Here is a 23,948-nt window from a genome sequence, read left to right on the forward strand (position 1 = left end):
TAAAAGAGACGATAGAAAAGCATTTAATATATAACTAAGATCGATGAACATATGACGGAGCAAGATTTGCAGAAGAGTGGCTCAAAAAGAAGTCCCAGTAGGTCGTCGCTAAGGCCAGACGACTATACGGCTAGGCAAGTATAGTCGAAATGATAGCGAAATGATACAAAAAGGAAGATAAGAAGGTGAAAAATATAGAAAAATATAGTGAACAACGACATGCGAAATTAAAGCGTAAACGAGAACACAATTTAAGATCGTGCAACTTGGAGACAGTAAATAAGGAGATGGGAAAGGGGAAAAGAAGAAGAATCAAGTCAAATTTAGTGCAAGATCTGCAGAGGAATGTCATCGTTACAGCTAATAACGACGGAGGTTGTTGGAGCATATATGAAGACCCAACTTAGTATTATGTTCTGGAGATAACGCAAAACAAGATCTGAACAATGAAAGAAGAAGCGAGAAAATAGAATATAATTGAGTCCACTTTAAAGTGTATTATAATATATATTCATAATAACAATTTATTAACTAAATGGATGAGTGGTTAAATGGAAATCAGATACTTTTACTAATTAACAGCTACAGATTAGTCAAAGCATAGTGGAGTACTAAAAACTAATATGTTATATATCACCTATATATATTAGGTCTACAAAATGATAGTATTTAAAAAAACATTAAGGATTAATAAATTAAACTTTTCAGCAAGTTAGATGGACATTGGAATGCAATGGTCATTGTATCCAAGATGCAGAGTAATGCAATAATGAAAGGAAAATATGTAGAAATTTGCTTTCTTGAACTGCTCTTCTAATATTGGTATGTAGGACCATCTACTCACGATGGGGACTATTTTATACTAAATTCATAATGTCAACGCAAATATATTTAGGCAAATTTATTAATGTTGGAGTTTCAAAATTTAGTTAATTAAATTAAGACTAAATTAAAATAAATCATTTGTATCCATCAAAATAAAAATAAACTTAACTGATCTAAAAATGTCGCAACTGATTATAATGGAAAAAATATTATTGATTTGTTCTTCTTCTAGGATATAGTCGTATTTATGTCAATTTTACTCTAGACTAATATATTAGTTCCATATGTTTTTGTTTTTGTTTTTTTTTTTGATGCTAATAAATGATTATAAGTAATAATTTGATGGTATATGTATAGTTTGTAAAATTGTATAAAAAATGATTTTTCTCACAACTACGTAATCTTATTGGCTTAACTTTATTTATTCATGAAATATTGACTTTTAAAACCACAAATTACCAGATATGCAAGTTACTTAATCTAATTCTTACTTCTAGTTGCTTTTTTTAAGCAATGATCAATTTTACTTACATTATATACAGAAATATTCATACTATTTAATTAAAGTTTCATTACTATTTTTTTTTGTTAATAACAGCCTCTGAACTAAAAATTATAAGCAATTTTAAACAGTATTTTTTTTTTATTAAGTATAATAACAATATTTTATAAATTCTAAAAGAATACTAAAAAACTTAATAGCACAAACTTTATTTTAGATATATGAACTTACTTCAAGTTTAAAGCGAATTTATTATTTACTAATTTGTTAGTAGTTAATTTGTTCCTTAATAATAAAAGTGGTTCCAGGATATTTTGAAGTTGCTCCATTATTTTTTATGAAACGCGTAAGTTATCTATAAATAAAATAAAATCTTAAATATATTATATAATTAAATTTATAGTATTTTTTAAATACTATTTTTAAATATTTAAATTTTATAGTATTTTATAGAGAGATTTTTCGAACAGTAGTGAATTGCAAGAACAAAATTTTTTGATTTTAGTTAATTTAATTTTGGTTGACCATTAAGCTGCTTCGAGTAATGACAATACACATGTCCTTTTGGTATTATATTTAATTATTCGTAAATAATATTTTCAGACTGCTAGTAACCAGTACCAGAGTCAGTATTACTTAACCAATTGCCTTAAAGTCGTACTTTAAGGCACGACTTTAAAGGCAGTCGTACTTAGAAGGCAATTATAAAACAGCTATAGAATAATTAAATTAATAAAATGTAGTTATTTTTAATTGTTAAATTTCGAAACAAGCAGTAAAGTAATTAATTAAAATGATAATATAGAAAACTTCAAAAATTCCCCGAACTTATGTTTTCCAATAAAGTTATGGTTTATAAGCTCGTTTTAATTTAAAGCACGGTAAGTGCTTTGGTTAGTGACACTTTAAAAGTAAAAAAAAGTGATAAAAAACCTGGAACTTGAGCATTAAACGTTTGTGCAGACTTGGCTACTTGTGCAAAAACATGATTAGTCATCGCTTTCAATTTAACAGGCACGAGTTCTAAGCCTGGGGCTTACAGTCCTAACAAATTATATATGGGCTATAAACTAATTGATTCGAATATTGCCTAAGACCACTGATGATGAGTCATTGACAATACTCTAAACAGCGTTATGTGCTCAGCCAAATTTCAATAAATTAACTAAAATTTTGTTCTTGCCTTTTCTTTGCTATTCCAAAAAATTAACATTAAATAATAAAATTTTGTTGTTGCAATTCAGTGTTGTTCGAAAAATCTCTCTATATTATATTATACAGTATATCATCATTTTATGAAAGAGTTTCAATAGTTTAGCATAATTTGAACTAAATTCTAGGTTCTAGGTTTCACGTTCTTGTGGTACTGTGTACAACCCGAACATATTAACTGAAGAAAATAGTCAAGTTACATTGCAAATGTGCTCAACAGTGACAAAGTAGTTGTTAAGTACCTCCTTAATTGTTCTTATAGCTAATCAAAATTCAGAATTAGTGAGAATTATTGTGGAGAGTTTTCAAGAATCCTAAAATAGAACACTGATATCTCGGCAGGACATCTCAATTAAATCAGTGGATTTCATTAGAATTTTTACAAGATTCAACAAAACTTTAGCATATCATTTATAAAGAATAAAATCTATATATTTCATATTGTATACATATAGATGATACATAGTCATAAGTGGGCTGCAAATCTATTCAATTGGAACCACTTCATAAGTAATTTCAATGGGTTTTAAATTTTGGACTGCCTACATAAACTTCATATATAAATAATGCAATTGGTAACAGTTAACACTTTAAGCTTTCCTCTGGGTGTTACTCATATCATCGACTCTAGGAAACCAAGTAATCTACATTATTTTTATTGTGAATCATTTATATTATTTAAAGTATGACAGATCGAATATTCTGCAATTATTCTGCACTCTGACGCTTAAACTCTTCGAAGTAGAGGCAAAAAATTATCAGATTGAACATCTTTTTTGATGACCGGATAATTTCTTTATGAATGAGTATTCCATTTATCGGATTAACTTTTTGCTTCTAAACAGTGGTCGACGTTATAACTAATCATAAATGTCAGCTTTATGGAGACTAAATATACTATTTCGAATTAATTAAAATTAAAAAAAAAAATTTTTATGGGTTAATTTATTTAATATCGTATTATTCCATAAAAACATATCTTAGAAATTAAAAAATGAAAATATTTTTGAAAATATTGAGTTTTTGTGCCAAAAATCGTTAGTATTCCATACATTTTTGTTCATTAAAAGTCCAAAAGAATTTATGATCGCATAAATTATTCCTTTTGTGCCTAATTCTCAATTAACGTAGATATCCTTCTGTTAATTATTTTTTATTAATAAGCTATAAATTTTATCCTTTAATTTAAGAACAAAATTCGTTAAGCACAGCACACACCTTATGATGTATCTTCGAGCATATCCTTGAAGGAGTTGCTGAAGGAGCTGTAAAAGGTTCAATTATCTTAATGTCGAATTATATTGAGTTTCACTTTCAGGTTAAATATTCTGTAAGCTGTCATTAAAATCTGAAAGGAGTTAAGTTGTGAAGGTTACCTTTCAAGAAGAAATGAAAATTCGTAATAAAAAAATAAAATAAAATTGCAATAAAAATATAAATGAGAGGAAACGGAAATGCCTTTTTTTGTGGATTTAAAAATTATTCTTGCGCCTATTAAGCATTTATTCTACCTTCGTACGTATTCAATTTATTTTATGCTATACATAGTTAATTATTGAGAACAAAGCTGCTGCTGGTACATTCTTTCTTTTAATTAAAGGATCAAGTTTTTTAAAAGGATTTTTTTTTTGTTTATAAATTGTTTTAATTCTAATCTTTAGTTAATATTCGTTACCTTTACGTTAAAAAAGTAAGGTCCTTTACTTCAAACAACGGTTCAAGTAGCCTGACTTTTTCTTTTGGAAATCGTAAATACTTTAAAATTAAGGATAATTAAAGGAATAAATTCTATAGTTGATTTCTTGGCATCTGATTTGAATAATGCAAAGTCAAAGGAATAATTTGGCTTAACCACACTTTGTGGGTTCAATCTTCATTAGCATTTACTTGATTTATTAGAGCATAAATATTTACAGTGGATTTCTATTCATAATTACAAAATAAAGAAATATAAGCCTATTCACTAAACTTTTTCTTATACAAAAAATCCTTTTAATAGAAATATGCATTTTTCCCAAAGGAAACTTTACAAAGTAAAGGTAAAGTGTGTCATTTAAGTGAAAAATATAATTACGAATTTAGTGTCCTTTTTGTTAATTTAAACATTTTTTTATATCTACCAACTTAAAACTTAATTAGTTTTCAGGTTGTACGCCAATCAGATCAGATCTTGTTAATAGAACCAATGATAGGATAGAGACGGATCACTAACGGATAGAAACGAAAAACTCAAGAAATTTGATCTCACTGTCTCTTGAAGGAACTGCGAAATATTGATTGGTGTATGAACAAAAGATTGTCTCTTCAGGGTACATGATTACAAGATGGTCTCCGTTAAAGGAGACAATTATGGAAAACATAACATGCTCAGATATTTTAAAACATGTAGTATAAGCATATACGGTTTTGTCAAATTCAAATATAAAACATTTTAGTATGATCCAATATCATTATTTTCTTATGATCCAATGCCATAGTTTGGGGTATATAGCTAACTTGAAGATTATCACACAGAGAATCAAATAAATTTCACTATAATCATACAACAATGGTGCAATTGCAACTTGTGAAGTTGCTTAGAAGTTGGATAGTTGAACCTCAAGATGACTTAAGTGGGTTTAGCCAAGGAAGCGGGCTAGTGCATTGTGGGTGATTTAGCAGTGCTGATTAGAATAGTTGTAAACATTGTAAACATTTATCACCGCTCAATCAGCAGATTTTGAGTTTTGAAGAAAATAGGAGATGGCATTATAAATTGTACGATATGATCCCCCTGCGGGTAAGGAGTTAGAATATTTCTGAAGTAAGGCCTACCGGTCGTAAGAGGAGGCTAAATTCCCGGCGTTAATCCGGCACTGTTTGGAGTGTGAACAGTATTAGGTGAGTGTCTCCACTTGTGACATCCTATAGGATGTGTAAATCTGGTAACACGGGAGTCAGTTGCCCGGAACTTCGGCTGTTCTGATCTATTAAGATTGGAAGTGTCATGGTGGCTGTGGTTAATACTAAAACTTATGCGGGAAGAATGATTGTATTTTACTTTTATTTGGCGTGAAATTGCGTATGTATATCGGGTGCTGTGACCCAAAAAACAGTACCTTGCGCCTTGCTCCTCATCAAGAAGTAAGTTATGTCAAACATAACTTCAATTGATGCCGGCGAAAATTCCTTGGAATTTCTAAAAGGGCGTTTATCGGTGCATCATCCTGATACGTGTGTTTTTTAGAGCATCATATAATAATACTAGAATAACTGCCTGTTATGATATAACTTATTACTATATATACAATGATATTAAATTTATTATTATAGTTAATTATAATATTTTAAATAAAAACGAGGTTTATGTTTCACGTGTGCTTCACTTAATAGCCTAAGTAAAACTGAACGAGCATGTGGAGTCTGTGGAGTTGAGAGCTACCGAAGCCAGAGAGCTACCGAAGCTAATTATAGTTAATTATAATATTTTAAATAAAAACGAGGTTTATGTTTCACGTGTGGTTCACTTAATAGCCTAAGTAAAACTGAACGAGCATGTGGAGTTGAGAGCTACCGAAGCCAAACGGAACTTTTCCAGTCAAACAAGATTATGTCCCACTTGGCAGCAATCATATGTTCGAATAATATCGCATGATTACTCCGTTAATGAAACCAAGCGCAGGGCCAGAATTGAGAATACGTGGGTGTTAACTTATACATAAATAGATGGTATGATATACATAAAAATTTATTTAGAAAGTGGTATATATATAAGTTAATATATAAAAAATGAAATTAATTAAAACTTTGTCTAATACAAATCGAATGCAGCGTTGACTTAGTTTCTTGACACCTCCGCTTGCTTTACAAATTTAACTAGGTTCAAAATCTGCACTTGTTAATAATAATAATCGACGATATAAGAGATAGTGTATTACTATATATGTTTAGATTAATATTCCTTACTATAGTATTACCCACTGTTTTATTCGAAACAGATGTATTTTTATGGAAATAAACAATTTAAATAATTTTGAGTTTTTATTAATGAGAGTCCAAATGAGAGTCATTTCATTAGAATGCACAATTCTAATATATATAGTTTATACAAATATATAAAAATTGATGAAATGACCTTTAAATATTTTTTTTTCGTTAAAAATGCGTAACTTGATTCCTGAATTGAAGAATTTCATTATTTTTTTATACGCAAATACGCAAAAACGCAAAAACGCAAATATGTAAAAATTTATATTTATATTTTTAGACACCGTAAGCACTTTCAAATAATCATAGTTCAATGTGCTGCCTTGTTACCCAATAAAATAAGAACCCTTGTTGAACCTTTAACATGACAGTTTTTATCCTTCTGTTAGTTAAAAGCAACCGAAAGGATGTAAAATAATCCATCAACCAATCAATTTAAATTTCTTTTTCAATAAAAGATTTTTTCAACGCCTAAGGCCATTTCAGCGCTTGCCAGTAAGCATTTGTGCGTGTGTGTGTATGTGTGTGTGCGTATTATTTCCGTTTCCGTTGGTGAAGTGTGGCGCAAAAAACACTTGACAACAAAACCAAAAACAACAGCGCCATCAACAGCCTCTTAGGTTCATAGGAGCGAAGTTCTTGTTCGTTAGTTTTTCATTTACAAAATTTCATTGAAAAGAAAACGAAAACTTCAATAATTTTCATTTATCTGCAGGAAATATTGTGAAAAGTTATTACGACTAGGAAATCGTGGAATTGCTGAGTAATTTCTTGAGTGGCAAAGCATTTTGGCGCGCAAAAAATCTGCTCTGCGCAACACTTTGAATTAAGTATTTCCAATAACCGAAAATAAAAAAGTTTTTAGTTTTTATTTGTTTTTGTGCTTGTGCTTGTGCTTGGCAGCTGTGTTGCTTGATAAGACCAATATTTTTTTTTCGTGAGGACGTAGGGTAGAGCGGAAGAAGTGGCATTCATTTTGTCATTAGCAGGAATTGCAGCGGGGGACGGGTGCCACCAATTCTATAATGATGTTTTAAGTATGACGGCGGCGAGGTTAAGTTTTTAGAGACTTTGTACTTTTCTAGATTTTCTTAATTTTCCCTCTTTTGTGGGTTATCATTATGTGATTTTAATACAGTAAATTGAAAATGGCCATTTCATAAGCTGCTGACAAATAAAAATGACAACGAAAATTACTTTTAATGAATTTGACAGTAAGCGATTAAATGCAAACAGAAATTAGAAGGCATTGAATTTTGCTAATTATAATTATATTATAATTTGATTATTTTCATATATATATCTATATATCTATATAAATAGATGCTGCTTTCTATTAAAATGCATGAAATTTCAAAACTACGCATTCAAAAGAAAAATGTTGAATGCTACGTATGACGTATGATATTAGAGACTTATCCATACAAAATTAATTGAATTATATTGAGTTTATTTATTTAATATTATGTTGAAGCTAGTTGAGTCAGTCAGTGCACTTGAGCACTTTTACTCTCTATTAACTGCTAGATTTCTTTAAAACCTCTCTTTATGCCTTGACTGGATTATTGTTTATCACTTCATTAGACTAAGCAAAAATTGATCAGTATTAATAATTACATTTAATTCAGTATTATTTTAGCTAAAGTTGGCTTTGAGCAGCCGCCCTCCACTACAATCTAATCATTACCCTAATTAGTAATGATATTTATCTAAAGTCAACAAACCCGATAATGACGCCGAAACCCTTTTGTAGACTAGAATATACTAAGCTCCTTTCTATCATAGAAATAAAGGATTACCAGCATTAAAAAGGATCTAAATCACTTAATGGCACCTATAACAATAAAAGATAACAGGATTGTATGAACCTATCAAAAGAAAAACTTAGAATTATCACAGGAATCCTAACAGGACACTGTCAACTAAAACACCACCTTACGAGACTGGGTGTACCTACGGATGCAAACTGTGGATTCTGTGAAGAGAATGAGGTGTCGACCACACATGTGTTGCGCTAATGGGAATAACTCTGTAAAGTAGATTCTATACTACTTTTTAGAGTAGTAGACTTAGAGATCTATTCTAAGCCCAGAATGAGGCACAATAGACCCGACGGTCGAAGTGGCATATTCCCTAACAATAATAATAATAATAATTAACAATAATAAATAATAATAATAAATAAACAAAACTAAAATAGTATAAAAAGAGAACTATAAAAAAAAGTTGCCTTCAATTATTATGAAGTATTATGTAGCGACAGAACAATACAAGATCCACACAGTACGCAAAGTGGCTATCTCACTGAGATAGTATTAAGATCCTAATTATAAACTCATTAAATATTATAAATATTATTTAGTGCTTGCAGAAAATTCCTTAAGATATATTGAAATAATTAGTGAAACAGAAGATTTAGATTTAAATATGTGTATTATTCAATGGTAAACGTTTTCTGTAGATATTATTTTCAAGCATTTAAATACTTACACTTTTTTAATTGCTTGGAGCAAATATTTTTAAGTGCATTTTATGTTTAGGTTTTGTTTGTGAACCCTTATTCCTAATTATTTTCTCATATTTCGCAATGCCATTGGGGCTTGGTGAACATTAGTTTTTAAGTAAATGCAACCAACTCTGTGCAACAAGATAGGACCCTCAAGGGCAATATTGGTAAGAATATTGCACAAACTTTAAAAAAAAAATGAAATAAAATGAAATGCAAACTTTAGAAGTTTTTTTAGAATTAGTAAAGAACAAGAAAAGTGAAACCGCTTTATCCATATGACACCAGAATAATTGAAATATATTAAGGAAAATATGTATCTACATGAAAATTGTGTACTACATACAAAATTATGCACTAATATGTGTATGTGTAGATACTAATATTGTACACACAGGCCTAACTATATCTAATGTTCCTGAAAATCTGTTATAAAATTTTTTGAAGTTTATATATATAAAGTATATATCTCAAAGTATATATACTTAGATACATTTAATATTTGTAGCTAAGTCTGAGTAATAAAATTTCGAGTAACTTTATTTTGGTTCAACATATATCATATATTAAAGAAATCCTTCTTTAAAGCATTTTCTTCATTCAGATGCTGTTTTCTTTTTAGATTTAAAATATCACACACCACATTATCCTTTTTTCGTGACAATGAAACTGTCTTACTGTAAAGTGCATTTTTTCAGGACTCCACACGCTAAACTCCTTCAACGTTATTCCCTGAGTTTCGCGCTTGTATAACTTTTTGCTTTGAAGTTTTTGTACATATAAATTATGCATGTGTGTGTGCGTTAATGCAATTTCTATTAGTTTCTCTTACGACAAAGTTCCTTGCTGCACAACTAATATCTCAAACTCCCCAATCGCTACTACACAAATTTATGCAAATAACAATGAAAGCAGTTTTCCCAGTAGAACGTTGAAGAAAATTATAACGAGATAGAGTGAGGTTTTTCAATAGATTTGCTATGTATTTTTTTTTTTTTTGTAAAGACTTTATGTTGTTAAAGTCAGACCGCTAAGTTTTCACTTAAACAAATTAAGTGCGAAGAAAAAACATTTTTAGCAACCCAGCGAAGCTTATCTTGGTACTTAAGTGTGACGAATCTTAGATCTTTATTACACTTTAAGAAGTGCTTCTTTATAAGAAGCACAGCTTTAGGATAATACTTTAATCTATTTTATTTATATTTTTCAAACATATTACTTTAATATACAGGGTGCCCGGAAAGTGCCGTGCTCGAACACTAAGCAGATGTATTACTATATTACAACGCTTTGTGATATATCCTTTTGCCAGCTTAGTCTATCAAATTTAATCTGGGATTATGAATCAAGAAATATTGTTTGGTTTGTCAAAGTCTTAAAAGATTTGGGTTAACTATGGCTTTCACTCTTTCTGTATTACTATATTACAACGCTTTGCGATACATTCTTTGGCAGCTTTTAGTCTGTCAAATTTAGTCCGGGATTGTGAATCAAGAAATATTGTTTGGTTTGTCAAAGTCTTAAAAGATTTGGGTTAACTAAGATTCTCTCTCTCTCTTTATTACTATATTACAACGCTTTGCGATACATTCTTTGGCAGCTTTTAGTCTGTCAAATTTAGTCCGGGATTGTGAATCAAGAATTATTGTTTGGTTTGTCAGCAGTCTTAAAATGTCTGAGTTAACTAAGACTCTCTCCAGGTGTAACAGAAGAGATTTTATCGATCGCATTGTACCATTGTCACTTCTAATAATTATATAAATATTGTCTAAATAATTTATAATAGTCTTTTCTATCGGTCAATTTCAAGTATTTACGAAAATGGGGATCAATATATATTGTGCTGTGCAAAGTTTTGTATTTAAATTTAATACGGATATGATTAAGTTTACAGAGATAATGCTTTATCAGCTTTAATATTGTGAGATTGACTTTAAATTTGAGTTGTTTTTTATTTGGCTATAATAACTCGTTATCGGGTTTAGGTCTAACGTAGCATGTCTCTCCAGAAGCATCAGTTGCGTGCGGGTGTTCTTCAGTCTCATAGTTCAAGTCTAGTTAGTGCTCCTTCAACTTGACTATGTATTTATCTTGCTTAATTAAGATAACGAATGGTTTTACACTACTTGAACTATTTGTAGTTTGAATTTACTTCATGATAGCCTATGTGATATATGCAGTAATATATTACAATGAAGTACTTTACATATACATATATAGTATATGTAAATACATGTTTGTAAATGTTTATATTATATCAAATAATTCTTAATATTTTCTTACCTCACAATTGAGCATTTTTATTTATATTTTGCCGCTGCGGTAATGTGCAGAACGGTGAGCACCATAAAGTATCCGTTTAAACGCCTGCCGAAATTCCGGACTGAAAATAGTATATATGACTGGATTGAGCGTTGAATTAAAGTAACCAAGCCAAAGAAACAGTGAAAGAACGCTATCGTTGACGCGGCATGCAACGCAAAGTGGCAACATTAACGCCATTACGAAAAATGGCAGCCAACAAACCACAAAGGCGCCCGTTATAATAGCCAAAGTCTTGGCGGCCTTACGTTCCCGCTTGGCTTCAAGAGTTTCCTTACGCTTTGCTACCTTATGCAATGGATTCGATATACTATATTGTGAATTTTTTGGTCTCGGTACTGGGGTAACTTGGTTGGATGCACTTGCAGAGTCGCTCAATTGATGCATTTGACTACAAGCACCAAGGCAAGCAGTTGGTGTTTGTGGTGAAATTGCGGATATGGAAGTAATTGTAGTGGCATTTGAGGTACTGGCACCGCCAGTTGTGGTGTGTTGTTGTACTTGGTGGAGTTGTTGTTGCAATTGTGGATCCTCCAGCACTTCAATATTATTTGTGCCATTCGATGCTACAATTGTGATTTTGGTGGGTGAAGTAATTGCTGTAGTCGCAAGTTCTACATCGGCGTTTGTGTTTGTTGTTGATACGGTGGTCAGCTCTAAAGAAATATGTTTCTGAGATTTTGTTCCTGATGTTGTTGCAGCATGTTGTTGATTGGCCAAAGCTACTAGGTGGGATACAGTCGATATTTGATGTGCAGATGTTGTCGCCAACTGTAAATAAATATGTTCCATTAAAAGTTGTTATCAAAATAATAATTAAAAAGTGTATCTAATTAAAGAAAGTTACTATAGATATACTATAGACTTTTGACTTATTTTATTTATGATTGTATCATTTGCATTTCATTTTTTGGGTGGAGGGAAACTGTAATTTATTCGGCAACAATTCAAAATATTTACATTTTTAATAAGCTTTCCGTTAGCTAATTAAATCGTTTATTTCTATTTTATGCCCAAAATACGTTTTAAGTACAATTTTAAAGCCGTGAAAATTGCTGAGCTTTCCGATTTTATTTCATTCCCCCCTCCTCACATGAAAATTAGCATTTTAAATCAACGTTGGACGCACAAATCAAGCAAATTGCAATCATAAATTTTTGTGAGCGTATTTTACGCTTTATTCACTTTATGCATAAATTTTTTAGATAATAAATTTGATATCCAAATGGAATAGAGTAAATATTTACTTCCCTTAAGTATGAAGCGCATCGTTGAAACGCTGATTTAAGGAGCCCCATCCGCCATTCTCGAAACTTAGTTAGATATAGTCTGCTTGAAATGCAAATGCTGAAATGTTCTTTTCATTACAGGCCTTCTACTTTTTCTACAGATTTTATTATCAAATTTTGGTACATTTGAGGCTTTAAATTATTAGAAATAAAATCACAAGAGTAAAAATTGATGACCAGGTAAATAAACGTTGATGTTCATTACGGTAAAATTTATTTGCATAAAATTTTTTAAAGGAATTGTCCTAAATGTATATATACATATTATATTTTGGTTATTTGAAAAAAAAAATAATAAATAGATTTGTTTTTTTTTTATTTTTTATTGGATAGTTTTTTATTTGTTAAAATTTTTGGATATATTGAGTTAAACTACCAATAGAAATATCAGTAAAATTAAGATGATTTAAATGAAATCAATTTATGAAATACTTGTCCTCATAGGAACTTTCTAATTTTCAATGGACGAGGAATATAGGTTTCATATGTAGATTCTGCGATGAAGAAATTGAATTGCCAAGGCACATATTAGAGAAATACGATGCAAAAGACTTGAGATCATAATAAATAATAAGTTATTATATAAACTAATAAGGCTAAATCCAGTTGATATTTTTGAATGCTTGAGACCAACGAACTGGAGTACACTTAATAGATTTCATATTGACAAAACCATATGATATAACTACTTTATTTTGTAAAAACTATGGAAAAAATAAGATTATAAGATTCATTGGGGTACATTGAACAATGGATATATGAAATAATTAGTTTAGACGTAAGTCTCTTTTGGCGAAAATGATACTTAAAGACATCAACGAGTTTTTGCCAGGCAAAGCCATTATATTTCAATAGCAACAGAAGATTTTATCAGACATTGTCTTATAGGTTGACATGAGTTAAGAAGAGATATCACATCCAATAACTACAGTTGTGGCTGTACCAATGACAGGAAGGAAGTTACAACTGCATTGGAAAAGTATGTTATGACCAGATACTGTCTTATAGTTTGACATACCTCAAGTATAAGTATCACATACTTTTAAGCACTTTCACTGCTTTAAAAATGACTATTATAAGTTAATGTGTTGGTTTTATAAATGCCTCTGGCTGGTTCTAGTTTGACCTTCTCTCTACTATCCTCTATTAAGAGATTTTGCTTTTTTTTAGCAAACTGAGGAGAATTCGTTCTTACCTCCAACACAACTAACTAACTAATTAACTAAGTTAATATCAGTTGTAAGATATTTCATATCATGTCAATGAGGCTCATACACGGTTACCAAAATTTATAGCAATAAAAAGGTTCAACGATGGGTGATAATTTATTAGAAGCCCTGCTTCGTTTATGTTATATCACAACGGGCTAATGAATACTGACGTTCACACATACCTAATTTCTCTAAATGAAGTTTGTAGTTATGTAGTTAGAAACTTTGTCTTTATTGCTGTTCAGTTTTTTACATAATCTCTCATATGCTAAAAACAGCTTAATGCATTCTTAAATAAAAAAATATATAAAAATTTAAGATATATTTTCCTACATTTCTTGATGCTTTTATGAAATAATTTCCTTGCTTGAATTCACATATATTCAATGCGGTCAACTAACCACTTTAGTTAGCTTCAATTCAATCGAACTTGTGTAACTGAAGCTCAAGTAGGAAGCAATTCATGCTGAGTTCAATACTTTGAATTATATTATATTTGCAATTTAAGATTTATGTAATATGTATTTATCTTATCATGTATAAAAGCAGCTTTGAATAATAGTTGAATGGTTATCTTATAATTTCCCCAAACATGGACACTTAACCAGTCAAAAAGTTACTGATTTGCATAAGAGTTAGAATAGATGCATGTGGCTGTTGTGCGTTCAAGTGAAAGGCAAAACTTCAAATTCAGTGTCTTCATCTGCAATAATGTGAATTCCTTTCACTCTCAGTATCTACCCTATCAAGAAATATGGTCACATTTATTACAACCGTAAAATAAGTAAAAAATAAATAAAAATACGAATACGAATACAGAGGCACAGTTTCAGTAAACAAAGCCAAAGTCTTCTTCAGTTTCAGTATATACGTAGGATCCGACTACATATTTCCTCAGCATTTGTTTTATTTGCTTTTTATTTCCTATAATTTTACTTTCCTCTTATTTTGTGTCATTTTTTATAAGGTCGCCTTTATAGCGAAAACTTTTTTCATATAACAAAAAAAAATACACATTCAATAATTTCGCATTAAAGCAGTCGTTATTGCAAAAATTATGCTCAGGCCAGAAACCGAGAGGATAATCAAAGCGATAAAAATAAATAAATTGTTTTTGCATGAGATGAAAAAAAAAAAAACAAAAAGAAACATTGGTTAAGACTAGGCCAAAAGAAATTTAAGAAATTCGGTCCAGCGTAAAATTAGCCCAATGTATACGTCCATGGTAATCTAGCGGGAATTTCAAGTTAAGCTTAAAAGGATAACGATGTTAAAAAATACTGCAGAACCACTAAAGTAAAAAATATTAAAAGTTGTGTATTATATTTTTGTTGGGTATATTAAGCACAGAAAGGAAGGAAATATTAAGTGTTTTAAAGATACAAAGTTATATTATAATATTAATTTAAATATGGAATATATTATAGCTAGTATGTAATGTAGCTACACATTGTGATATGTATGACTTAATTAATTTAATTGTCATAAGTTTAAATTAAGTTTGAAAATTCCTTTACACTCCTGTTCACATTCTGAATTCCCTATATTTACAGTTCACTACTGTATTTAACTAAATAATTTATGCACTACTAAATATCTCGATAGTAGTTTCTTACTACTGTCATTACGAAAATTCGTAGTTGATGTAGAAATCACGACTTAAATAATTAAAACAATAAATCTCTCAATACTCAAAACTGTTTTTAAAGCTATTAATTAATTAAATTTCATTATAATTATTTTAATTACTAACGTTTTTATTTTGGACCACAGTGCGTATGAGTGCTGTTAAAATAATATTATATTTTCATGCAATTAACTGTGGGTATACTGTATACCGTATACCGTATACACATACATAATTTCTTATCATTTTTATCGTCCTTTTCACATGATTACATTTTTTACTCATCATTGACATCGTTACTATGATTATCATAATTGAAATAATGTATTCGTAGCTTATTAAGAATAACTTAAATAGAGTATACATCTTTTTAATATTCCGAGGGTGCATATTTTTTATGATATACGAGTAACAACATTGTGAACAAAAATAAAGTTTTTTTTAATTTTTTTTGGTAATATTATTACATTTTTTTCGATTAAAAACACTACATTTAATTTACAATCTATGTTCATGTTTACTTTTTGACATTAAGAATGATTTTTATCATCTTTAATTAGTTTATCCCTACATTCATGGTAAGGTGTCCTTTTTCAGCAGAACAGAGTTGAGTTTGCTGGTGGGATATTTAACGGGTCGCCATGGATCCGAAGAGATAGATTGTTAACTCTGCTTAGAAGCAGACGAGACTTCCAGTCACATTCTCTGTGACTGCCCAGCTTTGATTTGGGACAGGAAGAGGTCACTGGGTCAAGAACTACTCTCCCTTTTTGACATTAGAACGTCCTCAACGGCTGGCATTCTGGCTTTCATTAGGAAGTCGGAATGTCTTCTATTCGGTTAAGGTCTATTGCAGCTCAAAAGATCAAACATAGTCGCAGTGCTCCGCTTCGTTGATTTACGTGCAAAAACTTATTAGAACCTTTTACTGTTACTCGTTCTGCTACTTTTATTTTATGTATGATTCCTTATGAGTTTGAAAGGTAAGATTTCCCAACTGGTTCTTGACTGTTTGATTCTTATTGTATGCTTTTTCTTACTAGGAATTATTGAAATAGGATATGTTACCAATTTGGGCACCCAGTTTAACATAATTCTGCGATTGTTGAAAATATTTTATGCTAGCGTCTGCGATTAATTGAAACGAAAATATTTTGTATTTCGTATGAATACTAGAATATCTCTAGTAAAATTATTTTTAAATTATTTTATAAAATGTTAAACCATTAAGTAAGTGTATAATGCCTTGAATGACAGTTTATGTTACTTAAACATTACAGCTAAATTAGTGCTATGAAATAAGTAAACCTTTTTTATGATTTAAGTTAAGCACTGACTGCATGCGTGTGCGAACCGAAGGGATTTACTTTGTAATTCATGCAGTGTATGAGTTTATTTATTTTAAAAAATCAAAATGTATACTAAAAATAAATCAATTGTTAATTTCCAAAATAGTTGCCCCCAGAAATAGGGTTTTCAACTTAAAAATTTAACCTCTAAACAAACATTGCTCGTAAGAATTAAGAATTTAATGAAGCAGTAAGTTATAAGCAAGATTTAAAGATTAAAAGATTTTTGATATACATTATATTACCATAAGTCGAATTATGGTTATATCTGTTTTATTTTTATTTATATTTCGTCGTATTTATTGTATAGTATTACGAGTAGAATATTTAAATGGTAGTGGAATGGTAGAGAAGGCAACATGATATGCAAAAAATTTCAATAAATCTAGTTGTGTGCCTACTTCTTGCTAACTGAAAATAAATTATTGCTACCAAATTTAATATCTTAAATAAATAAAAATCAGCCTACCAAATACTTGAAGTGAATTTATTACGGATTTTTTCGTGTTGTTTTAAGGGCCGTAAGATCAAAGGCCTACCTACCACGTTTCGGACTACGACTGCACCTTTGCCATTTATCAGCTAAGAAAATACCAAATACCAAATAGCAAATAGCAAATTCATGCAACAATATTCGATTCAACAAATATTCAACAAGAATAAAGATTAAATATTTGATTTGGTATGGTTTGGTATGGTTTCTCTTACGGTCAGTAATTCTGTCACAAACAGATCAGGAAAACAAAATACAACTAAGTATAAGTATAAATAAAATAAAAATAAATATAAAAATCAAAATGAAAATAAATATAAGAGAAAGAATCGAAGAATAGAAGAATAGAAGAATCTATAAGATAAAAATAGATAAATGTATAATAACATCTTTCGATAAACAAACGGAATCGTGCACAAATAGAATATAAAAATCAGTATCGGAACGAGGGTTAAAGTTACCTTAAACAAAGATACAAAACACAGACAAAAGTAAAATATACAAAAAATAATTTGAAATAAGTAATTTACTTTGGATTTGTCCTTTTGTAAATAAATTTTCGTACATTTTTATTTATTTATGTTTGGTTTATAAATGCCGTTGTGTGTTTAGTCCAGACCGCAATTTTCGGTTAACAGGTGCTGACATTTCGGTAATGAATTGTTAAAGGAGCAATTACGATAGAACGACAGGATTTAATATTGATTGAATTGAAATTTAATATTGTAGCTTTTTAAAGTGAGTGAATTAATTGATGTAAAAATATTGATAGAATTCTATATTTGACTTGAGATATATTAACTTTAATGGCATACAATATATGGTAAAAGATACAGAGATATTTTTATTTCATATATATAAGTTTAGTTAAGTTAAGCTGGTTAGTCGCTATATAGAGGCATTATATATAGTATGCATCTAAGGAGTGCTTCTATCTCCTGATAGGTCTATTATATTCCTTAATTGTGAACTCCTTAAACGTAAACCTAAGAAACATTTAAAAGCCTACTCTATTCTTAGCGCTCTGCACATTCAAGGTTAGGTTAGTTCATTCAGTGTTGTTTAACGTGGGAACTTGCCTGTGAAGGCTTAAGATCACTATGCTCTAAGTGTGTTTTATCAATATAATAGGCCCATAAATACCACATTGGAAATTCTATGGAATTTAAAGTTATTTGAAGACAACTTCCTCTTTGGTAAGGAGCGAGGCTTCCTCCAACTTCTGCCGATTTTTGGGTCAGAGCACTCGATGTGAACACACAACTTTTTGCCAAATGAAAGCAAAATACAATCATTCTTCCCGCGTAAGTTTGGGTATTAACCACAGCCACCACCACTGGTTAGGTTAGGTTAGAATGTCGGCCTTATAACCAGAGCCCATTTAAGCCAAATAATGGCCTGTTAATGGCCTCTATCGTACGCTAAGGGTCAGCGTATGTAAAAATGAACAAACCTGAAAATTCTATAAACTTGGCTAAGTCCATAATTTTGCAGAATCAGAACTCTGTTAGGTCGACAATAAAAGAAGCCTCGGAGAAGCCATAGATCTTCTCCTAGCTAAAGATGGATACTGACACATGAGGTGGAGCACAGTTTTCTCCTCATATGAAGAGCCATCATCTCGGCTCTATTATAAGTTAGACCCAGTTTCAGACGGCCTGTCTTGGCAATCTCGTCTGCCCCATGTCTCTTTGTCCAGGAACCCACTGACACGTCTACCTAGCTAATTAAGGGATGCCCGGCATTTTCGAATTGTAAGAGTTATAGTTGTAGTGACTATCAGAGAGTTAATGACAACTTGAAGCACAGGCAGCTGGATGTCCTGCGCTTGTCATTATTGTTAATGACTTACGACATGGGTTTGACGTTAATAGTTTGTGGTCTAATTTACCACGTGGTCTATCTATCATAGCACACTTAACATAGTTTTGCAATCTTTTCTGGATAACGTTGGTATATATCGTGTGTACTTTTCTCCGTTAAATGTAGTAGGTTAATTCTCGGCTTTAAATGTCTTTTACATATATGATAATTTTATAATAGAAATTATTGAGGAAAAAAGGGTTCTGTACGCCATTATTTTATATATAAGTAATTGAAGAGGTGTACATTGCCAATTAAAATAATATCATTTTAATTTAAATAAAAATGTTATATAATGTTAAATATTTGATCTCATAAATAAATTTTGTTTATTATATATAAGGAAATATCTCAATTATATCCCCATGAGTAGACATTTTGTTATTCCATAATTCGTATGAATTTGCACATACGAATTTGTCATCGCCTGTAAATTGATATAAGCCTGTGAAAGTCTACACAATTTATCTTTTTAGTGCATATAACATTTATGTATTTAAATTTATTACATTTTCAGGTACGAATTCGTGTAATATTTAAAATTCAACGTGCGCGCTTAGCTGGGTGACACTTAAAATTCAGCCGCACAATTTATCGCCTTTAAATTTCCAAATAACTTAGTTAAATTCGCGCGAAAAAGTGAGAAAATACGTTTAACACGCGTTTGACACTACACGCGTTAAATGTCAAATTGAATTTCTCATTTAACGTTGAATACGAAGTCCTTTGCATTTACGGTTGAATTTGGTAAGAGCCCACCCTATACATATATCCTTATCCTCCTTTTGCTCCTTTTGCTCCTTTTGCTCCTTTCATTTCTTTAATGTAAACTCAACTGAATAAAAGTTTTCACACGCCGCAAATGTAAACGAATACGCGTACGCGTACGCGTACGTATCGCATGTAAATGATATATTATGTATGGATTTGTAATGATGTCCTTACGTGAGGACATCATCGTGTGTGTGTGTTTGTTGCTCCAAAGTTTACGTATGCATTTCTGGTCAATTAAGATTGTAGGTAATGTAACTGCTCGGGCATCGAATTTGTTGTACTCGCACTCCATCCAATATGGGCAAATGGAAACAGTAATTGAATTAAATTTTCAGTTTTGTAAAAGTTTTCCATGAGTCCATGAATTACGTATTGCATTACGTTGACTTGTTGGGGTTCACGAGAATGTGCAAATTAAGGATATTGGATACTATATGTATAATTAGTAGATCAGATTCATTATTTATAATATTTTCATGACATGTGCATACTTTTTGTATTTCATGATATGTTGATTGAACTTCATAATTAATTCATAGTTTTTATTCTGGAAAATATTACATTAACGAAAGAATAATTTCTCTCTTAAATCAATTATACAGATATAAAAAGAGTATCTGATATTGTAAACAATTTGTACGGATACCACGCATTATTTAATATTTCATGTGTTATAATTAAAGTGTCATAATTTTCCACAAATAATAATATAATATGATTTTAAATAAAAATACATATTATGGATCTGTTATTTTTTGTGAAATTATTCTTTAATTTTCTTCTCGTTCTTTGACACTTTATAAACTTGAATATCTAGTCATTCCCAATAGAAACTTCATGATATTTTTCCTTTTTTGGCATTTTTTGTGCTGTTTACCAGCACATTGATTTCTATTCACAAAAGTATTGATTTCTGATTTTTCGTGATTTTGGTGCTATTAGGCAAAATTTTTTAAAACAGTTTGTAGACATTAGATCTTTTTTTTATTTTTAAATTTGAGCAGTAAACTCGCATTTTAAAATTTTTTAATTAAATTATATAAAATGTGCAAACGTAAAAGTCAAGAACGACTTTGGGTCAGCTGGATAAGGAGCGCTGGCTCTGAGCTTCACATTTGGCAGAGCACGAGTTCGATTTCTGGTACCAGCAGTCACAAAAAATTATTTACGAATAATGAAATACAAGTATTATTTCCAAGACCACTGATGATGGGTTTTTCGACACAGCTGTAAGGTCAATTAATTAAAATAATATAAAAGGAATTTTTGTTGTTGTAGTTCACTGTTCTTTCTGCTAGCATTTTTTAATATTTTATATTAATGCAATTTATATTTCGAAGATATTTTTACAATCAGCAAGCATTTCAGCACTTTTAAATGAATTATTCTTTTTTTTATATCACATGTTTCTGTGATGTCAGATGGCTATTTTAATACTCAAAATGCTTATACATAACATACATCTCTTTCATATCCATTTTTTTTGTGAAACAATATTCTATTATACTTTTAATACTATACTTTATTCTTTTTTTGGTTTTTTTTAGGTGGAAAGCATTCGCAGCCAGAGTGTGAGACTACTCACTAATTATTTTCTCTTCTCCTTTTTCATATACTTATATTATGATCTCTTTACTCAGAATTTTTATATTTTTTAGTGCTGCAAGTAAGCACTCAATAATATTTTTTTAGCGAAATCATCCTTTTTTTGAATTTAAATTTTTGTTTTAATTTTAAATTGTTTTAATTTAATTTTTTCACTTTTTTAGTGATGTTAGCTAGCACCTTTTATCAATTGAAATGTTTCTACGAAAATATCTTATAGAAATTTCAAAAGAATTTATTTTAGTTTTTCGTTGTTTTTGTGCTGCAAAGTTGGTTTTTTTTTCAAATCATTTTCTTTTTTTTGAAGCTCTCTGTTAACTTTTCTCAATAATATTACTGTTAGCCAGCAGTCTGGCTTTTTTATCTTATCTTGTCATTAGATTAAAATCAATTCATTATGGCAATTCATAACCAGTGTAAAATTTTCAATGCGAGACTTAACTATTTTAATTATTATATTCTTTCCAATACCGCATGGTGCTTGATGATGGCATTTTAACTGTTGTTAATTTTCATATTTTAATTATTTTAAATGCAGATGTTGAGGATTTTTATTTTTAGTCTTTTTTACTTTTCATTAATTAAGAAATTGTTGTTTAATATTCAAAAAAAAAAATGAATAATAAACCTAGAACACACAATTCCAATTATAAACGTCATTAAAAAATAATTATTTTTTATTCAACTGAAAAAGTACGAGAAAAATAAAATAATTTTGTAGAATTAAAACTTTTTTTTTATGAAATTTTAAATTTATAAACTATAGCAATTGTTGCTCATTGATTTATCTTCAGATTTAAACTGTTTGAACAAAAAAAAAATGAAATTCATAAAAAATTCAGTTCAGATTAGTAAATTTCTTGTCATAAATATTGCATGAAAATCTATATATGTTATCGGATAAAAAAATGCTGAGGAGCAGCAAAAGTAAGCCAAAATCAAACATAATAAATTGCTTTAGTATTATCCCAATTACGGAAAATTGAATATAAATAGTGCAGAAAATCATATCACCTAAAAATACACATGGCAACTTACTTCATCGGAATTCGTAAAAGTGGTTGTAGCTTCATTGCCAGCACGACTCTTGCTATCGACGTTGCTACTGCTGAACTCGGTGTCCTCCACTGTATTAACGGTATTAGTAGAATTACCCTCGACCAAACCTAAAGCTGGGCCAGTTGCACCTTGTTCACCCGCTTGTTTCCCGATACGCAATCGAAGGCGTCGACGTTTCTTCTGATCTGTTACATCAACCTTAAAATATAGTAGCAGAGAGAAAAGAAGAATTAAAAATTTTTTCGAAATAAAATAACGAAAAAAAGGGTCAGTTGAAATATCGTAAAATTGTAAAAAATGGCAACAAATTGATAAATACTTCTTCAATATGCAAACCTATTTAAAATGCTACATTTTCGCACTCTCAAACCGTAAAGTCCCTGGCAGCGGTGCTCAAAGATAAATACATTGCAGTGAGGAGTAAAACAAATGATTACTCTGCTACTTAGAAATGTAAATTGCACAGTCTTGACCTTTTTATAGCTAAATAATCCGTAATTTGTACGTAAATGAAATTTTGGGAGTTTCACTCTTTTGTATCACTTTCTCTTCCTTATTTATTTCTTCTCATGCATCCATAAGTTTTTCTATTATTACTTGGCCTTTGGCTATGGCAGGCCGGGCAAACAATTTCGGTAGGAAGAGCTTAAAAATAATTGGAAAATACTTTGGCCAATTTTTCCAATTTCTTCAATATTTCTAATGCAATAAATGGACTTTTATTTCTGTCCCTTTTGATGTTTCAAGCAAGTGCCTTCATATTATTTCGTTAAATTTGTGGTTACAATAACTTTTTTAACTGAGCTCTACTCTGCCTGAAACCATTTATAAATTGAAGTAATTGAGAGGCCAAAATCATATTGTTGACCTTTTTTTCATGGGCTTAAATAAGTTAAGAATTTACTATTTGGGTTCTCTTGTTAGAGTTTTTTTTTTGAAAAAATTTAATAAAGAATGACTAGAATTTTGTGTGAATTAATTATAGACGATTTTGTAAAATTTTAATATAATTGAATTTAATTATTATAAACAAATACCGATTTTAAGTTAAAAATTCCATACCTAAAACTAGAATAGATGAATGTGATTTTCATTAAGTAATTAACTTATAACGCAACTCGACAGTAGTTGACAGATATTTAAGACTTTAAGAAATACAAAAATTATTATACATAGGGTTAATACAGTCATTTTTAATCCGTGTTTTTGATACGTATATAGCTATCCAGTATTTTTTTTATTTATTATTTTCTATTTAAGTTTTATTCTGTCATTATTTGGATGCATTTTGTTAATTGATGTTTTGAGTTATGTTTGTTTTTAGTGGATGGATTGATAAATATAT

General features: G+C 30.0%; 2 protein-coding genes across 2 annotated transcripts in view; one reads left to right on the plus strand and one right to left on the minus strand.

Annotated features, from left to right (window-relative positions):
- LOC119686454 (serine-threonine kinase receptor-associated protein-like) overlaps nt 1-23,948 on the plus strand; it is a 269,963-nt gene that overhangs the window by 109,712 nt on the left and 136,303 nt on the right. The gene's annotated exons all lie outside the window — the stretch shown is intronic.
- LOC119686446 (5-hydroxytryptamine receptor 2A) lies at nt 1,620-22,801 on the minus strand (the record flags this gene model as incomplete). Its single annotated transcript, XM_038101029.1, is given in 3 exon segments — nt 1,620-1,682; nt 11,295-12,104; nt 22,583-22,801. Coding segments are annotated over 2 exon segments (1,008 nt in total), but the record flags the coding sequence as incomplete, so codon positions are not given.

The sequence above is a fragment of the Teleopsis dalmanni genome, chromosome 2, assembly GCF_002237135.1.
Source record: "Teleopsis dalmanni isolate 2A chromosome 2, ASM223713v2, whole genome shotgun sequence".
In the NCBI taxonomy this organism is placed as follows: domain Eukaryota; kingdom Metazoa; phylum Arthropoda; class Insecta; order Diptera; family Diopsidae; genus Teleopsis; species Teleopsis dalmanni.